Source organism: Heteronotia binoei, unplaced genomic scaffold (genome assembly GCF_032191835.1).
Source record: "Heteronotia binoei isolate CCM8104 ecotype False Entrance Well unplaced genomic scaffold, APGP_CSIRO_Hbin_v1 ptg000072l___fragment_3, whole genome shotgun sequence".
NCBI lineage: Eukaryota > Metazoa > Chordata > Lepidosauria > Squamata > Gekkonidae > Heteronotia > Heteronotia binoei.
Window position 1 is genome coordinate 54,206 of NW_026799990.1, and position 20,658 is coordinate 74,863.

General features: G+C 40.5%; 1 protein-coding gene across 1 annotated transcript in view; it reads left to right on the top strand.

Annotated features, from left to right (window-relative positions):
- The first annotated feature begins 751 nt into the window (after positions 1-751).
- LOC132590506 (NADPH oxidase 3-like) overlaps positions 752-20,658 on the top strand; it is a 46,874-nt gene continuing 26,967 nt past the window's right edge. Inside the window, exons 1-7 of the mRNA XM_060263412.1 lie at positions 752-832; positions 1,222-1,317; positions 1,919-2,029; positions 3,907-3,991; positions 15,291-15,436; positions 16,875-17,056; positions 17,381-17,510. Of these exons, the coding sequence (XP_060119395.1) occupies positions 788-832; positions 1,222-1,317; positions 1,919-2,029; positions 3,907-3,991; positions 15,291-15,436; positions 16,875-17,056; positions 17,381-17,510 (795 nt within the window). The 5' untranslated portion in view covers positions 752-787. The remainder of the gene's footprint in view (positions 833-1,221; positions 1,318-1,918; positions 2,030-3,906; positions 3,992-15,290; positions 15,437-16,874; positions 17,057-17,380; positions 17,511-20,658) is intronic.

Genomic DNA, 20,658 nt, shown 5'->3' on the forward strand with positions numbered 1-20,658 from the left:
AGCGGCCCCACACAGGTGCCGCCATTTTGATTATGTAACTTCCGGGTGACATCATCGCGCCAGTGGTGCAGGGGGAAGTCCCCCCCGCTGGCCCATTGTGGGCCAGCAGGTTGAGAATCTCCCAGGAATGAGATTCCCTGCCCCATTGCACACAATCCCCAGGGCATATACAAATGAGATATGCTAAGTAAGCTCCTGCACCTTTTTTTCTACAAGATGACCCTGAATAACCGGATCCAAAGAACCTAATGCATGTACTCAAAGGCTTCTGCACAGGCACCTGTACACTCTGGTTTTTCCACAGTAGCTGCAGATTCTTGTGCATCACAATCTCTTCACTGCTTCCTTGAGTGACTTTTTGAAAGACTGCACAGGGAACTGCAAGGTAAAAGAGGCTCAGAAATCATGGAATGCTATTAAAAGCTGTAGCTAGTCCTCTGGATATTGCCCAGATTGTTGTACACATACTTCCATCTTTGTACAGAGAAAAATGTGGAATATTTTAAGCTGTTGTTGAAATTGTGTGGATGATTAAGAAGGGAAAGGACAATGAGACTAATTTATAAGAACAACCTTTCATTTAGTCAAAAAAAATGGACAGAACAGGCTCTTAGTTTTTCACATCATAAACTATCCCCCCCCCCCACACACACACAGCCACTTGATGGGAAGTCCATAATTAGAATCTTCAAAGGCTGCTGCTCCTTAGAGTTGATTAAAAAGCAAGCAGAAGATCCAGAGATCTCAATTGGTGAATTATAGCTAGTACAGGACAGACAAAATCAAGATGATGTACTGGATTTTGAATGAAAGTCTATCAGTTATTTTATTTGTAAGTATCTATTTTACAATGAACTACTCATTTGTTTTCTGATATTTTGTAGGAAATCTCCAGTTTCTCTATTTAGTTCTGTGATAGTTTCAGACAATACTCAATCAAAAACATACTGAGAAGCCAGGATGTACTTCCTTGATGATAGAAATATAGAGACATACATACATACATACATACATACATACATACATACATACATACATACATACATACGGTATGTAGGAGTGTATTTGTGAGAAGTATAGCAATCTTTGTATTTTCAACAAAGATAGGATCAATCTTTATTTGTTTTTCAGAATGTTAGTAATGAACTTTTTGTCCTGCAGGGATAAGTGCAATATTGACAGAAATTACTGAAATTGTCACTGAATCTTTTTCTTGTATAGTTCTTGTGGCTGGGAATGAATCTATACCTCTTTATTGACACATTCAACTGGTATGAAGATGATGATGCTTATCTCTATACACGGGTTATGCTGGGTGTAAGTAGAAGGTTGTTGAATGGCTTTTCTGCAGCTCTCCATTCAGTTGCAATCCTAGGTACACTTATTTGGAAGTATGTCTCATTGAACATTTTTATAAATAAACATGAATAGGGTCAGGCTAAAAGACCACCCAAGCTGCATTACGCTCTGCTACTCTGTTTTTGTAGTCCTCTGCAAATTGCAACTCATTTAACTAAATTTGCCTAACTATGTAATTGCTCACAAATTATTTTCACATAATGAGGTTTATTTTTGTGTCAATAGAGTATTCTGTATCCCATCCTTGAGATCCTACTTCCAGGTGCTGTGTGTATGTATTTTTTAAAAGACTGTGCATTGGAGGGGGGGGGGAGGCCAAAGGATCTAAAGTGAAATACTTCTCACCAATCCATAATCACTTACTGTAAGGCATTCCTGCCACTGATTTCTGGCTCTGAACTGGTATTCCATTTGGTAATCTTCACATTTGTTGGCATTGCAAGCCTTAGGATCAAGACAAGGCTGTGATATTGTGTGTGTGTGTGTGTGCGCGTGCAATGTACTAAAATATGAATGGGTTCTTTTCAAATGTGTAATAATATTACCATTCTGTGTACAGTCCACACTTGCTTGGGCAAGAGCTTCTGCCACATGCCTCAACTTTAACTTCTTGCTAATCCTGTTACCAGTCAGTAGGAACCTTATTTCATTCCTCAGAGGAACAAGCTTTGTGAGTACTACCCTCTGTTGTACAACTGTTACATTTTAACTATCAATGTTATTCATACCACATTCGGATTCCAGATCAGTGTGATAGAAATGCACAATGATAGGAATTAATTTTTAGACTTAGTGCCCAGCATTCTGTCATTGTGGGGGGGGAGGATATTTCATAAGGTGACTAGAGTTGCAAATATTATACTATTTCTAAATCATACTTTTCAGACAATCAGTTCATACCATGGTCTTTCATTAATGAAAAGCTAGGAAATAAAGTCAATCATTATTATCAACTAACAGGAAAAGGAAGAGTAGCTAGCTAAGGGATAACTTTGATGTAAGTACTGGATGTAATAAACCTAGAACAAGTAAAGTTATCAAGGGTTGATACCACTATGAAGAAAGACATCTGGAATTTTCAAACTAGGGGGAAAAGTCTAAAGGGGGACATAATAGTGATGTGAAAAATCACAGATCATATAGAGAAAGCAGATAGCGAGGATCCCCGCCCCCCTTTTTCTACCACAATACAGGAACAAGGGTTCAATTAATGAATTTGATCAGCAGTGAATTCATAACAGGCAAAGAAGGTATTTCTTCACACAACATAGGTATTTCAATATTAGCTTTTAACCTTGGAGGCAAAAGGGAACTTCCATTTTCAGAGGCAGTCTGTCACTGCATACCTGTTACTAGAGGCTGCAAATAGTGTTGCCAAGTCCAATTGAAGAAATATCTGGGGACTTTGGGGTGGAGCCAGGAAACATTGGAGTGGCACCAGGAGCAAGGGTATGACAAGCATAACTGAACTCCAAAGGGAGTTCTGGCCATATCATTTAAAGGTGCTGTACACCTTTTATATGCCTTCCCTCCATTGGAAATAATGAAGGATAGGGGCACCTTCTTTTGGGGATTATAGAATTGAACCCCTTGGTCCAATCTTTTATAAACTTGGAGGGTATTTTGAGGGGAAGCACCAGATGCTATGCTGCAAATTTGGTGCCTCTACCTCAGAAAACAGCCACTCCAGAGCCCCGGATACCCATAGATCAATTCTCCATTATAACCTATAGGAATCGGTCACCATAGAGAGTAATGGAGTGCCCAGCAGACATTTTTCTCTCTCCCCCTCTGCTTTCTGGTGACCCTGAAGTGAGGGGAGAGCCTCCAAACTGGGAGATCACCTGCCCCCACCTTGGGATTGGCAACCCTAGCTACAATAGGGCCTTCATCTTCTTGTCTGGCTGTTAGATTTCTGTGGGCTCCCACTGTTCAGCTTCTGTAGGAAATGGAGAGTAGACAGTTGTTTCATCTGATCAGGCAGTGTTCCTTTTATGTTCTTAACTTTCACCACAGAACAGAATATTCACAAAATATATTTACCACGCAAAAGAAATAGTGTAAAATCATCAAATTATAACTTTATTAGGACCTGCGTTATAAAGTCATGATAATTCAGTCCACATTCACAACAAATGTAGTCTCTAAAATCTTATTGAGACTTGATTGGCTTCTGTCAAGTGATGGGTTACAGCCATGGATGCCTTCTTCAGGTTCTTGTGAGATTATTTAAACCACCACACCTTTAAACCAGTCTCAGTCCTTTTTATCTGGAATCTCTGGAATCAAGGAACCTCAGAATACAGGGAAGCTGCACACTGTAAGACAAACATTTTTAGCACCCTCTCAAAACTCTTCTTTCCTTGTGGAAAACTGTGGTGACTGTTGTAGTGTAGATATGCCCACTAGTCAGTTACATAAGCATTGTTAGGAGATTGCTGAGTTTTTGCAAAATCTTCCCCCAATACAATATATCTTAGTTAAAAGTGTTCATGAATCAGTAGAGCCATGAATTTGATTTTTAAATACATTTTTATTTTTGTTAAGTGTTACAGAGGAGTTTTGAGGAGGCAACTTGACAAAAATATCACATTTCACAAGACTGTGGCTTATGGAATAGCTGTAAATGCAAGTAAGTTTTTTTTCAGATTTCTATTTTTTATTGATAAGAAAAGGAGAGAAAAGGGACAAAAAAAGAGGGAGAAATACATAAAATAAAAAAGATTTTTGCTACAACAAATATAAGACAGCATTCAGAGGGGTGAGTTGGGCCGACACAGCCATCCCCCACACTCAGATTAAAATGGCATGTTTACATGTACACATCTGGGCCCCACCCTTACCTTGCCTCCTGACACCTCTCTGCTGCTTCAAAAAGCCACTGGGTACTTCCCAGTGACAAATCATTTGGAGCTTTTCCCTGGCACATTTCTGGGCCATCTGAATGGCCAGGGTGCACCACAGAAGCACCCTGTGAATGCACAAGTAGTGCGACCGTTCCTCCGGGGCACACACAGCCTGTGCCACTCTTGGCGACCATCTGCTCATGGCAGGATGCCTCAAACTTTGATTACTTTTTTTTTAAGCAGAGAGTCTGCCTCTGCAAGCTGCCAGTCTGAATACAGCCTATGTTTGATCACAAAACTTTTCCTTGTTCTAAATGAAGAAGAAACCACAAATCAAGTCATTATCATTTTTACTGCAGAAAGTCTGTAGGGGGTTTTCATTCTGTAATAAATTAATTAATGGTCTTTTCCCTTAACAACATAATGTTTAGCCATTGCTGCAAGGTCCAGCATCTTCTCCAACCATTCCTCTTTTGTAGGTATTGTTGGACACTTTAATTTCTGTGCCTATAATATTCTTGCTGCCATGGTCATATATAAAAATAATGTTCCATGGCTTCTTTCCAACTTATTTCTATTTAGTCCTAACATAACGGACTCTGGTTTCAATTCTATTTGTCTCCAGAATCTTTTCTTACAAGTCGACTATGATAAAATGACCCCTTGTGATGATTATATTTCCAACATGAATTAGAAGTACCCTTACACATTCTAGACAATTTGTCTGGCAACATATACCAATGATACAGCATCTTATAAAAGTTCTCTGTAAAATTAGAGTTTAAAGTAAATTTCAAACCTTTTGTCCACATATGTTCCTTTTTCAATATGTATGTCAAAATCAAAGTTTTTAACCCATTTTATTACACATGCAAGTAATTTTGGAAGATAGATCAAGATGGGTAGCAATGTTAGTCCATCTGTGACAGTGGAAAAGAGCAAGAATCATAGAATCATAAAGTTGGAAGGGACCTCCAGAGCCATCCAGTCCAATCCCCTACACAATGCAAGAAACCCACAAATACCTACCCCAAATTCACAGGAGCTTCATCTCTGTTTAAAAACCTCCAAGGAAGGAGAGCCCACCACCTCCCGAGGAAGCCTGTTCCACTGAGGAATCGCTCTAACGATTAGGAAGTTCTTCCTAATGTTGAGCCGGAAAGTCTTTTGATTTAATTTCAACCCATTGGTTCTGGTCCTACCTTCCGGGGCCACAGAAAATAATTCCATCCTCTATATGACAGCCCTTCAAGTACTTGAAGATGGTGATCATATCACCTCTCAGCTGCCTCCTCTCCAGGCTAAACATGCCCAGCTCCTTCAACCTTTCCTCATAGGACTTGGTCTCCAGACCCCTCACCATCTTCATCACCCTCCTCTGGACCCGCTTGTCTATATCCTTCTTAAAATGTGGTGCCCAAAACTGAACGCAATACTCCAGGTGAGGTCTTACCAGAGCAGAGTACAGCGAGTCACCCAGTAGCATCTTAAAGACTAACAACCTTTGTGGCAGAGATGAGCTTTTGTGAGTCACTGCTCACTTCTTCAGATTTACATTTGCAATATCAGCTTCCTGCAGAACTAGTTTAGAGTACTTACCCTGCATTCTTGTTTAGTACCTGTTCCTTCCCGTGTTCCATTGTAAAGCACATCTGATGCTTGCACAGATTGATTATTCTGCAGCAACTGGACATTCCTAATAGTACATAAGCATGCTGTAAAATGTTCATTACTTGCTTTCTTTAAGGAAAACCTTCTAGGAAAATGCACAGTATTGCTGACTTGAGCATTGCTACTGAGTAGCTTGTTTTGTTGTTTCTTCAGATTTTTTTGGTATGCCCCATCCCAAAGGGTAAATAATAAAACAGATATTAACAAAAGAGAATAAAATTGCATCTAATTTAATCTAAAGAAAGTTAAACACAGTGAACTTTAAATGCAAGCCTATGAAATAAGCAGATAACATGGGAATACCTCCACCTTTATAATTCAATTCAATTCAATTTCAATTCAAGTGATGAAGTTAAGACATAAAGCATTTGGCAATTTTGCCCTTAGGCACTTCCTTTCCTGGAGATATGAAGAGAGAGAGAGAGAGAGAGAGAGAGACCCATACCTGAAATTTGGTCCTCCTTCTGAAAGAAGGAGGTTCAGAATATCCACTTGGTTTCATGGGCCATAGGACTGGCAATTAAGAAATCAAGAAATATAAGAAAGTGATTTTTCCCCTTTTAAAATAGTTTTTAAATGTTATTGCTAGTAAGAAAAAGGAAAAGGGGAAAATGCTAAAAGAACACTAATTACAAAGTTAACCTTTCTGTAAATATATCAGCCTTTAAATCTTCTGATTAAATCTTCTGTTTTGATGTGTCATTTTAGTGATGAGAGCAGTTCTCCATATTCTCATAATCCAGTCATTCATACCAGGGGCTATAGAGGATTTCCAACAAAATGTTACATATTGTCTCTCAGCAGTTAACAAGCTCATGATAAGCTCTCTGTCTGAGGCAAATATGCAGTCTTTAATGTAACGTAACAAAGCAACCAAAGGATCAAATGGTCATTCATTGCCTGTTAATTATAAAATATAGAAAAGACTTGATGCTGAAAAGGTTCTATTTTAGAGCAACTCCAAAGGATGTGTAATAAATTTAACTGTCTTGAGTAATATCTCTGACATAAATCTGGTATCCATCATATACATTAAATAGTCTGTAAGCTGTACAGCAATACATAGATCTCACAAAATTTTCTCTTAAATCTGCTTAAATAAGTGTTCAATATAGATGTATCCATAACCATTCCCAAAGACTCTTTGGAGGTTCAAAAGATAACATTTTATTCACATTTACAATATAATTAAGATTGAGGGGGTGGGGATGAAGTGATAAGGTGTCCCTCAAAACATTTGTAGTATTCCTTATAATGCATTTCTAGTCACATGGGTGAGTTTGAATGCCTAAGGAATCCTACAGATATAAAAGGCAAGCTGTCTTGTTGATGACTCACCTACCCTCCCATTGGCTGAGTTGCATGTTGCTCAATCTCCATGGAAAGCAATCCCTCTCCAGCCTCAGGACAGACATGGAATAGGCGTGGGGGAGGTGCTTTCACATCCTATTGGCCCATCTCACCAGGTGCTCCATTTTCCCTCAGTGGCTGTTGCTAGGCAACCATAATATTCCAAGCTTGGTTCTGTCAGTAATAAGCAGGGGGGAGGCCTTTCCAGGCCTATTTTGGCCTTTGAGGATCAACTCATTGGGGCCAGTTCTGACTAGGGTTGCCAGCTCCAGATTGGGAAATTCCTAGAGATTTTGTGGTGGAGTCTAAGAGCCTGGGGAGGGGAAGCCTCAACTGAATATAATGCCATAGAGTCCACTCTCCAGAAGTTATTTCCTCCAGGGGGAGAGAGATCTGTTGTCTAGAGTTCAGTTGTGATAGCAGGAGGTCTTCAGGCTCCACCTGGAAGTTGGCTATCCTAGGCCTGGCAGCACTCCTGGGTGACTTGATGATGCCTGGCTGGTATGATTTAACTAGGCCTGGCTGCTTGCTACTGTTTATCAGTAGCCCCCCTATGACAGCCAGTGTGGCATAGCAGTTAGTGCTTCAGAGCAGGGTCTGCCAGACCCAGGATCCTGCTGTAGGAACTAACTGAGTGATTTCGAACCGGGCACAGACTTTCAGCCTAACCTACTTCATAGGGTTGTTGTGCAGATCAAAAGCGGGAGGGGAGGATGATGTAAGCTGCTTTGGTCCCCACTGTGGAGAAAGACTATCCTTTTCCTGGGTAGAGGCTCCAGGGTGGTGGGGGGGGGGGAGGAGATGGAAAGCTAAAGTCAGAGGGGCAAATCAAGGTAGGTTGATGGTTGGCTGGGAAGGAGATAGGCTTGCCAACTCCAGGTTAGCAAATTCCTGGAGATATGAGGGGGGGGAAGCCTGGAGGGGGTGGGACAATGCCATGGACTCTAAACCAAACCAGCCATTTCCTCCTGAGGAACCACTGTTGCCAATCTCCAGGAGAGAAACAAGGTACAAGCCTCCGTGAAAAACCAGCCTCAAAAAATTATATAAATGATACAAATGTTTATAAATACCCAGAAAATAGAAACAAATCATATAAAGTGAAACTAATCATGAAATAGACAAAGACCACGTTCACACTCAAGTCTCTTAATGAGCAAATTAACACCGAGAAGATGAGAGGAGTAGTTCAAGTCGTGGCAAAAGTAGGTTCTTCTAAGAAGTCCAGTGCTCCAAGATGTCTTCATGGATTTTTAGATGAAATAATTCAGTGCAGCAGGGCACAAGAAACTCAACAGGGCCGTACTTGATCCCCTGTTTCACTAACAAGCTTCTACGAGCTGCACAAAAACGTATAAGAAACAACCACAACAACTTTAAAATGTTAAAATACAGCATTACATACCTTTCGAAAACCATCATACATTTTACAATAGAGCAGAGCTTCAGAATTCTTAGCAACAAAGTAAGCACTAAACAGATCATACGCTGATAAATACATGCAGGTGTCATCCAAACGCAGTCAAAGTAATTATAATGTTTTTATTTATACCCCACCCTCCCCGCCGAAGCAGGCTCAGGGCAGCTTACAAGGCATGATATAAAATATCATGGTATAACAATAAAACAAGTAATACAATCAATAAACAAAGCAATATAAATTATACAATATATAAGTTAACATTAAAATCATTAGTCTAAAAACAATATAAAGGTGCTACAGTCGCAGTATATACAAGATGGCTTGATGATGATTCATCTTAAAAGGCTAGTTGGAAGAGGGAGGTTTTGCAAGCCCTATGGTACTGATTAAGATCCCGTAGGGTCCGCACCTCTTCAGGTAGCTGATTCCACCATTGGGGTGTCTTTATAGAGAAGGCCTGCTCCCTAGTTGTTTTTGATTTGGCCTCCTTGGGCCCAGGGATTTCCAAAAGATTTTGTGAGCTGGAACACAGTGCTTTCTGGGGAACATATGGAGAGAGGCGGTCCCTAAGGTAGGCAAATCCTCGGCCATATAGGGCTTTAAAGGTGATAACCAGCACCTTGTAACGAACTCGGTAGACAATTAGCAGCCAGTGCAATTCCTGCAGCCTAGGCCGCACGTGTTCCCACCAAAGTAGTCCCACTAGCAGTCTGGCCGCTGCATTCTGCACTAGCTGCAGTTTCTGAGTTCAGTACAGGGGTAGCCCCATGTAGAGGGCGTTACAGTAGTGACCGTTGCATGGATCACTGTTGCCAGGTCACGGCGTTCCAGGAAGGGGGCCAACTGCCTCGCCCGCCTAAGAGGGAAGAAGGCAGATTTGGCAGTGGCTGCTATCTGGGTCTCCATTGTCAAGGAAGACTCCAGCAGCACTCCCAAGCTCCTGACCTCGTGTACTAAAGTGACAGACATCCTAGCACAATGAGTCAACTCCACAAAACATTTAAAGGAAACACGACAGATCCCAATCATTATGTACCAGAGTCTTGAGTTTGAAGAGCCATCACATTTCCTGTCTTAGGAGCCATTTATCGGGATCGGTTTTTCCATGAAGCCAGATGGGAAATTTTTCCAATACAAATTTTTTTAAAGAGTCAGCATCATGTTGAAATGCTCGAAAATGTTCAATGAGTGGTGCATCTGCCACTGCATTTTTAATACGAGATTTAGGTTTAGAGCATGGGCAAAGAATGCCATAAATACATAATTTAATGGAACATGTTGTCGTATCTTTAAGAGTGACCCTAAAGCCAGTTGAGGAATGAACAAATTCTTTGAGTTTCAGACAGAGGGTGCAAGCAGAACACGTTCCGCATTTATGGTGCTCTCCATTTTGGTCCGTACGTGGTCCCATTTTGGTGACATTGGGCCTAATAATGTTTTTTGTCCTTCTGTACCTGATTTTGGGGAATAAACTACAACCTGGAATGTCCTTAACTAAAAACCAGTATTTTTAAAAAATCCTTTGAATGGAGTATGAAAGAGTAGAGAACTGAAATGCACAGGACAAGCGTTCAGGCTGCTGGGTAGGATGTTGTTGGGCATTAAACCCTTTATCCAGCATCGAAGTTCTAGTAGCCTTCTTGACACAATCACAGGCAGTTTTTAAAGAAGAATCAGGATAGCCCCGCGCTTTACCTGGCCTGAAGATCACTCAGAATTGTAACTGCTCTCCAGATGGCAGAGATCATTTCCCCTGGAGAAAATGGCTGCTTTGCAGGGTGGACTCTGTGTCATTATACCCTGCTGAGGCTGCTTCCCTCCTGCTTTGGTCCACACTGTGGAGAAAGACTGTACTTTTCCTAGATAGATGCTGCAGGGAGGGGGGAGGAGATGGAAAGCTGAAGTCAGATCAATTCCTCTACAAAAAATGGCCACCTTGAGATGCATACTCTATGGTATACTGTAACACAATGATGCTAGACCAAAAAAAACAACAGATCATGCCACAAGCTCACACTGATGCTAAATGCCACAAGGCTGGATAGAACAGGAAAAGGTGACAACAATGCACAGCATATGAAAGGAATGCTGAGCTTAAGCATCTGCATGATTGTCGTCATGCTATGACACCACAGCAAATTGACACTGCCTTCAGTGAGGAAGAACTCCAATGTGGCATTATTCCCATTAGGATGAGTCAGCTGAACTTTTGTTCTTTGTATTAGTAAAAACCTCAGATGAGTATGAGTTTTACAATGTTCTGTGATGATTGCTTATCTATCACACCCAACAATTTATCAGTTTACTTTTATCCTAAGAACGGACTCCTGAAGAATGCACACATTTGTCTTGAAATTAGCATATTATTCCAGGAATACAAATCCATTAATTCTGCTGGGTTTAGTTTTTATATTGACCACTTACAGGTGCATCACAGTGCAGTCCTTTCAGTTAAAAAAATCTGATGGAAATCTTCACGAATGCAATCTTATAAACTATATGCTTGCTTACTTCGAAGTAAATCCTATTGTGTTCACTGGGATTTATTCTAAGGTAAAAATACATAGGATTGCAGTCTTAATTTTATTAAAATCAAAGATTCAATTTGTAAACTCCGCCTGCACCAGCATGCCAAAATACTAACTATATTTAGAAGCTGGATGAAACAGTAGAGCTACTTAAAATTATTCCAGAAATACACATTGGTGGCATGTTGGGTGGGGTTAGAGATTATACCAAGGAAATCTTTAAAACATACCAAGGAAATCTGTTTCATCTTGGGTCAGTACAGAGACAATGTTACCTACTGATAAGAATCAAGGCCAGGAGATCATGACTTTTTCCATGTCCTCATCTCTTCCTTTTTTCGTGCAAATTTCCCTTCCCAGGCACTATTGCTTTGACCCACAATTCAGCTTGTAGATTGAAACATTAACCATTAGCCCTAATCTAGAGTATGAAACCAAACTAAGACTATATGCAAAATGTGGTGGCTTGGATCTTAGGAGAAAGAGTTACCTACCATCAGAAAGTGTTGGTGATTTTTTACAATTTCCCTCTCCTAACAATTTTCCCCTGTCATTACTTGGATGGCCCAGGTCCATCAGCAGGGCTTTTTTGGTAGCAGGAACTTATTTGCATATTGGGCCATACACCCCTGATGTAGCCAATCCTCCTGGAGATTACAGTAGGCCCTGTACTAAGAGCCCTGTAAACTCTTGGAGGATTGCCTACATCAGCGGTGTGTGGCCTAATATGCAAAGGAGTTCCTGCTACAAAAAAACAAACCCTGGTCATCAGATCTCGGAAGCTAAGCAGGGTCAGCTTGGGTTAGTACTTAGATGTGAAATCACCAAGAAAGTGCAGGGGTGCTATGCAGAGGCAGGCAATATCAAACCATTTCTGTTCATCTTTCGCTCTGAAAACTCTATGGGATCACATAAGTCAGCTATGGTGTGGCAGCACTTTCTACCTCCAATGCAGACCCTCACTTCACACCCTTTTCAGTCCCTTATGATTCCCTTTTTCTCAGGAGCAACATTTTAGGGAGCTCAGTGTGCTGCATCAGGAATACAGGAAAGTGCCAGCCCACTGGCAAAAGTGCCATATGCTAGCAGAACACAATCTTTGGATCTACCCAACAACCTTTGCTCACTATTGAGTGGTTTTAGTTAGATGTCAGTACTTGATTCAGCAATATACATTGCTGTACACATATGTTGATTGATTGTAATGGGAATACTAAAGCAATTAATTACAGGGCAGCTAAAACTTCAACACACCTATTAACCCAAATAAGCATGCTGAAAGACAGAAGGTTTTTTTCTTCTCATGAATTAGTATGTGTACTAATTCAATAAGTGCTGTATATGCTTCACTGAAAGAAAATAGATTAATCAAACATAGCTGGGTTAACTTTCTTCTTTCTTTGCTCACTGCACAGGTTGATAATAACCTGTAATTACAGCTCATTTGTGTGTCCCCCCTCCCGCCCAATAAAAGAACCCAGTGATGAGCTAGATAGAAAATAAAGATTAGTATGCAAGAAAGTAGTATGGATGTAAACACCTTACACATAATCATGTAATCCATCAGGATTTTTCTTTTCCATAACTCAGAACACATGATAGGCAGATTTCAAGAGCAAGGGGTACTACCATTAATATGCATGGAACTTATCACACTCAAAGGCTGACTCATTCATGGCGATAGAAGGGACACTTTATGTGCACATTCCTTTGCTCCCCGCTGAAGTCAAGGAAGAAAGGTAATGCAGGGAGCTCTAGTTATACATCAAAATAAATATGAGGTTTTGTGTTCTGGGTGCTTGCTCAGATTCTAAGTTTCACTCAAATTTATATTTACCTTTACAGTAATGTATAGAAGCTATGAGGACACAATCGACCCCTAGGCACATGAACAGCTCTGCATATGGAAAGGGAGTTAGTGGAAGAAGAAGAGAATAATACAGTGAAAAACAGGATGATCCCTTTATGATTCCTTTCACATTGTGTATTGGATTATTTAAAACTTCTGATCCCTAAAGGTCTAGCCCCACAACTGCTATTTCAATTTCAGTTTTAATTTCTGTGAACTGAAGATGTGATTCCATGAAATTTTATCTTTCATAGCATGAGATTTATCCTATAAGTGTTCATTTTTCAATTATTTGTGTGTCAATAAATCAGCACACATACACAAACACACAAGTGGGGACCTTTCACACAAGCAGGGTGCATCTCATTTCCCCTGTCTCTTTCCCTGCTTCCCTTTGTCCTTCCTATCCACCAGGAAACTGATCTTTATCTGCCCCCTGTCTTCAGATTTCCCTCCTTCACTACCCCTGGCAGCCACTCATTGGGAGAAGTTTAACCAAGCTGTGTGATGGCTGACAAAGCAGGGCCAGAGCCAATGGCTGTATTGCTGGACCCCAGACCAGGTTCAGTTACATGGTGGCCATGGTCATTGGACCTGCTTCCTTCTCTCCTTACCATCCAACAACCAATCTACCCTTATCTTTCCCACTGTCTGGCTGTTCAGTGGCCAGGCCCAGTTCCACAGGGGGCACCACTGGGATGGGCCAAGTTGTGTGGGTAGTGAGTTTCCAGGAGTCACCACTGTTGGAATCTGCAATATTCTAAGTTCCAGTCATTATAGAGTTAATACTGTTTACCTGTTTCCCTATCGTCTGCCTGACCCAGGAAGAACTTGGCTCCCTGCCAGTAGAAAGAAAGCCTGCGGAAAGACTGTTTGCTTATCTGTGTTAATTGGTCAGTTAGTCAAGTGACTTCTTTGTCCAGGCAGGCAAAGATCAAGAAGAAGGAGGAAGTCGACCTTTAGCCATGTGTCTCTCATTGTGTTGAGATGTAGCTCTTAGTGGCTTGTTGTTTTCCATCCCATTTCCCCCATCCCTGTGGTAATAAACTTATGATTTTGTTTTCATACAAAAGGCTCTCTTAATCTCTTTTGATCCACCGATCCATCAAACTGTTTGAGTCATAGAAATTGAATTTCAAACAGAAACCTCTTAACAACCAGTTTTCCTCCTTCAGGTGACACAACTGTGGACAGGGGTGGGTGGGACATTTTCCAGGGCTTTTTTGGCCTCTCAGTACACTCCTGATCCCCCTCACAGTTTTGCTTTACAGAAACCAAGACTTTGAAGGCTTGATGCTATTGTCGCCTAGCAACTTCCAAAAGCCATTGAGAGTTCAGTAGGCATTCTTTCCTGAATGCTATAACTGTTGTTTCTATTGCTTGGGGATTTTTAATTCCCCAATGTTTTGGGTTTTTTGCTAGAGTTCAGATTGTTTTCTCCACCCTAGAACTTCCATCTGGATTTATTCTTAGCACAATTTTGTATTTCTATCAATTCTATCTTCTGTGGCATGATTCAGCTATATATACACATGCATACATAAACCTGCCAGAACAACAGTAGAAAGTGGAAAACTAAAAATTACATGTGAGCACAAAAAATAAATTAAATTAGGACTATCATACTAATTTCATGTTATAAATGAATTCATTTCATATTGCCACATAAACCAATTCATATACATATATATTTATATATATATATATATATATATATATATATATATATATATATATATATATATAAATTATCATTAATTATCATTAATATATATATTAATCATAAGGTTCCCTGCCTATGTGGATCAAAAAAGCTAAGGTTACTGCAAAGCCCCAGGGGAAAAGAGCAGTACAGCGACCAGGCAAAAGGATAGGAGAAGGGGAGAAAGCAAAGGACAGGCAGGTATTTGTTTATTTACAGAATTTATATCTAGCCTTTACGCACTCATCAGGGCCACCTACACAATAAAAACATACATAATAAAAATAAGTGTTAAAAGACATTAAAATTAAACAAAAATACATCATCAATACAATAAAAAATCAAAGCTCAAATACACATGCAAGGAGGGAAGGAAGAATGGGCAAGAAATGTGTGTGGGCAGAAAGAAGGTAAGACCTGGCTGGTAAGACAGGCAGAAGCAGAAACAGCAAGAGTGAGAGAAACTAAGGGCAAGCAGGGAGTGGATTTCAAGAGAAGGAAAGTTCTGTCTATTTCCAGTATCATGTCATAATTTTCATTTTGTGCAACTATTTCTTTATAGCCATTCATATCATTGCACATTTGGTCAACATAGAGCGATATCACCTTAGCCATTCAAAACAAGCCGGAGAATTGAACAACAAACTGTCTGGCATTGGTAAGAGAGCCAATGAAAGCTACTTGAATCCTATCAGGAACCATGACACAGTAAGTTGACATTTATATTGGTTAGTTGGTGTTTCTTATCAGACCTACCCCCCCCCTCCCTTCCACACACATTACATGCTGATGTCAAATTGTCAAGAAAAGAGCAGCTGAGCCTGATGCAGAAGTTCAGTGAAAAGCATGGGATTTTTGCATAATGGGGACATGTGGGTGGCTCATTGTGCAATAATGTAAAATTGAGAAGCATGTGTTGCCATCAGGGCTCTCCATTTCCCCCCATAGCATTAGCTTACTGTTCATGCACATGCATGCATCCCGGCTCCCAAAACTCGATTCTTTAAGAAAAATGTGATACACAATACGGTGACAATTTTAAAGAAAAGGAGATCTTGAAGTTCAACTTTTGACAGTGGTTGTGGAGCTCTAAAATGTGCTCTGGGATTGTTTTTATATATTAGATTCTGCAACAATATCTAGGCAGGAATTTGTAAGGTAAAGAGAAGATCAGATAGCAAGACTAGTACCTACCTTAAAATCTCTGAAGAAAACATTTCCTTTCAGAAAAAGAGAGAAAACAAATGATACAGGGAGGGATCAGATAAAGCCATGAAAAGGAAGAGGAATGTGGGCAAGCCAGAACAGAAAATCCTTAGTGATATACCATGTCTTATTCTAAAAGAGAAGCAATGTGGCATTGTGAACATGTCCCTTAACAACAAACTCATTCCTGGTGCTATAAAAGGCCAAGTGAGATTAATTGCTAGGATATCTATGAATGGGTCTCCAGTATATTTCTTGATTGAAAATGAGCTGTTATGGGAGTTCCCCATTCAGGTCTTATGCACAGCTTATGGGGAATGTAGTTAACCCTTTCCCCCTACACCATTATCCTTACCTCAAACAGCCCCCTGAAGCTGCTATTCACAGTTGTCTGTGTGCTTACCTCAACAGGCAAATAGCAGTTCTGTGTGGTGGGATATGACTTTGGGGAAATAGGGAGGGGGGGGGTTGGGGGGGGTGGAAATTTAATATACTCTTCCTTGTGCACATGCACATCATAGCCACAGTTCCAGTCTGGGGCTCCTGGGGGGGGGGGGCGATTCTATTTACCAAGAAAAAACACCCAGAGATGGGTTTGCAGATTCTGCACAGCAAGATTATTCGTTGCTGTTTTGATCATTAGCTTTCTGCTTCATCAACTCTTGCTGTAATAATTTCTTCTCTTTAGGAACACTCCCATGTAGCAAAACAGGCAATGCTAAGATTGTATAATTTCCTCTCTTCATTTCACAGAAGCAAACAAATTGCAGCTAATAATTTCACAAATTTCTGGCACAAACCTAAGTGGGAAACAGAAGTGTTTTTAAAATTAATTTCACAGTGTATCTCATTTTTAAATTTTTGTTTCATGCATTAGTTTTTATGGTGAAACTGCAACATTAATTCAGCCTTCCTGAAAAAAACACTGTATTCTTTTTAGAACACAATTTCTGATATATTAACAACAACTGCTGGAATGACTGGTCTCCTGATCACCGTGTCTTTAATTCTGATAATGACCTCATCCACAGATACCATTACCAGATCATTCTATGAAGTGTTTTGGTACACTCATCACTTATTCATTGTTTTATTTATTGGCTTGGTTCTCCATGGTATGGGGTGAGTATCCCTATGTATCTCATGGCATGATTTTATTTCTGAAATCCATAGTATTATGAGGGGGTACACTTGATCCAGAGGGTGACATAGAAAAAGGCTGGCAGGAAGGCAAGGCTGCTGCTGTCTTCTGTGTGCTCACCTGAAACAGATCTATAGTTTCTCAATATTCCATCTGTATATTGGTAAAATGTTAAGGCTTTGAGAGTGACTGGAGCCAAATTTTCATGATTCCTGGAGATACTTTTTGACAGTAATGAAAACAAAACTGAGTAAGCATTGTTGACTCAAATGTAGGTTTGTGTATTTGGTTTTTTTTCTGTTTAGATGGTTCATCCGTGGCCAGACTCCTCAGAGCCTGTTGCTGCACAATGTCACATATTGTAAAGATCATTATTCAGAGTGGGAGACAGCAGCTCAGTGTCCTATGCCACAGTTTTCTGGAAATGACCCTGCGGTAAGGATAATACTTGCATCATGAGTCATTCATTGTTCCAACTGCTCTGGATTGCAAGGCTCTACATAAAGCCAAGATCATGGGCCACAATGGCTTTGCCATTTGATAGTGATTATTTCCATTCATTAGTGATTACTGAACACACATCGTTTCAGTTCCTATTATGTTTTTCAGTTGCAAACAGGATGCCAATTTTTGTTCTTTATTTGGCTGCTGATGAGCAGTTTGAGTCTGTCAAGTTACTGTTCACATATGTGAAAAATACAGAACAGTGCAGTCAGCTGTGTTTTTCACATGTACATTCTCACACAGCCTGAGGAGAGCTCTAGCTCCCACCCATTTCACTGGATGCCACTGGCCAGTCAGCTGTATAAAGGTAAAAAGGTAAAGGTAGTCCCCTGTGCAAGCACCAGTTGTTTCCGACTCTGGGGTGATGTTGCATCACAACATTTTCATTGCAGACTTTTTATGGGGTGGTTTGCCATTGCCTTCCCCAGTCATCTACACTCCCACCCCCCCCAGCAAGCTGAGTACTCATTTTACTGACCTCGGAAGGATGGAAGGCTGTGTCAACCATGAGCCAGCTACTTGAACCCAGTTTCCACCGGGATTGAACTCAGGTCATGAGCAGAGCTTGGACTGCAGTACTGCAGTTTACCACTCTGCGCCACGGGGCTGTATAACTAGTTCACAAATCAGTCAGAGATTACAAACAAACCCTTTATTAGCATTGCTTTACCTCTTTGTCTTCCTAAATTATTCCATGCATGTGCATTTTCACATAGGCTTATGGCTTACCCCCTCCCATGATATTTGATGACCTGACCATTCATGACCCTGGTGGAGAATCAGTTTCACATATTGTGCAGATGCCAAAGCACCTGCAAGGCAAGGACTGCAAGGCACCACAAGGAAATGAAATCCCACTGCCACAGCTACTGCACATCTGCAAAGAAGTGTGAGAGCTGTTTGACTCAGTCTGCTGCAGACCATCCAGATCCTAGGCTTAGCTCAATGAGATCACACCTGTTGAATAGGGCATGTTTGCCTGATGAACCTGTTTGCAGGGGAGCGTGCCACATCCCTACCAGTCATGCCTTCTGAGCCATCAGAGAATTCCATTATATGTTACCATTAGGCTTTTAGTTCGGGGGGGGGGGGAACCCTGCCTAGTTGCATGGTGCAAAGAACAAAAAAATGATGCAGGGGAAATTTCTAAAAGAAATGAGGAGAAAAGCACAAGTTAAAAGTCTATCAGATGGAAGCTATGGCGTTCTTCTAGCAACATTGTAAACCCACAGGGAATAATTAAGTAACAATCATGTCTACTCTGTCACAAGCTTTACTGATAATACTCTTACATTTAAGATTAAATATTTTTAGGCTGCTACTCATAAAACATCTGCAATGAAGAGAAAGGGGACAGGAATAAAAACACAATGTTAGAGGAAAAAAAGTCAATAATTTGCAAAGATGTTAGTGGCTGACCTAGATTAGTTCCCATGTGAAACTATTATTTAAAACTACTCTGCCTGCATATTAAGAAGTCGTTGAATGCATCTCTACAAATCTCTACAAAGAAGTCGTTGAATGCATCTAAGGTACAAATGCCTCACAAAATAAAACAATACAGTGCAGAAATGTAAATGCTTCTTATTTACTTCTTATTCCCATATACTGATATTAATGAGCATAACAGCAACTGGTCAGTTCTTCTTACACACCCAGAAGAATACTATAGTATCCATGGTACTATAGTGATTAGTAACTTTTTTGCTTCCTCCTCATCACTGTGATGAGAACCAGTTTGATGTAGTGGTTAAGTGTGCAGAGAACTGGGAACAGAGAACTTTATCTTGGAGAACTGGGTTTGAGTCTCCACTCCTCCATGTGCAACTGCTGGAGTGACCCTGGGTCAGTCATAACTCTGTCAGAGCTGTTCCCTCAAGAGTAGTTTCTGTCAGAGTTCTCTCAGCCCCACATACCTCACAGGGTGTCTGTTGTGGGTAAGGGAAATGAGATTGTAAGCCACTCTGAGACTCCAAGTGAAGGGAGGGCTGTAAAGCCAATCTCTTCTTCTTCTTCTTGTCCCAATATGCCTTCGAACCTGTCCCATGAGTTGAAGAGTTAGCATCTTGCTAATACCAAAAAACCTGTCCTATGCTCTCCTTAGATTAAACTGCTCACATTGCCTATAAATTATAAATGCAGTCCAGATATCTGATCTAGATTTATAGCCCCTAACAGAGATCCCTGCAAATTCAAGATAGATCTGAATCTTGAGGCTAGTCAGCTCCTGTTTAAAATATGGCCTCAGATTCTCCTCTAATCACCCTTTCAGCTTTAACCTCCAAGCTTCCAATGGGAGTTCTTTAGCATCCTCCAGGAACTCTTTCCTATAGCCTTCCTTCACCTCCATCTGAGTGGAGGTATCTCCACAACCTTTCCTTTAGGGAAGCCCACTTCCCTAACTTCTGAAAGGTTCCCTTTTCCTTGCCTATTAGCTAAGAGTTGGAGAAGTATTCTAACCCCTTCCAGCAAGCAGTCCCTTCTGGGCTTTCTGAGAAAAAATGACCATGGTCAAAGACTTTAATATTTGCAGCCATTGTATGAAAAACTTCATTCAGTTGTCTTACACAAACCAACTAGTCTACAACATACAAAAACTGTGATATTTATGAAACCAGATGCAACAAACAAATAGCCAAACAAATAGCCAAGGAATTTATTTGTTTCAGTAAAGAACACCCATTACCAAACAATTAAGGCAGATATGTGGGACCATAATATAAATAAAAGCCAATGACCTCAGTGTCACTTAAACAATGCCAAAAACAGGAAACCAAGACAGTCAAAACATTGAGTTCAAAGTACCCATCACATTTTTATCTCACCCTTTCTCACTCAAGGCAATGTGCATGGTTCTTCTTTCCCTCTTTCGTCATGGTCTCATCACAACAGCCCTGTGAAGTAGTTAGGCTGAGACTGAATGATGAGGCCAAGGTCATCCAGGTGGGTTCATGGCTAAGTAGATCCACATTCCTTTCGAAAGCACCTAGCTTTTGCTTTTTTGATAATCAAATGGAAAATCAGCAAGCTAGCCAAGGAACTGAGTAAAGCACAGAATTCACAGAGTTTTGTTTTGTTT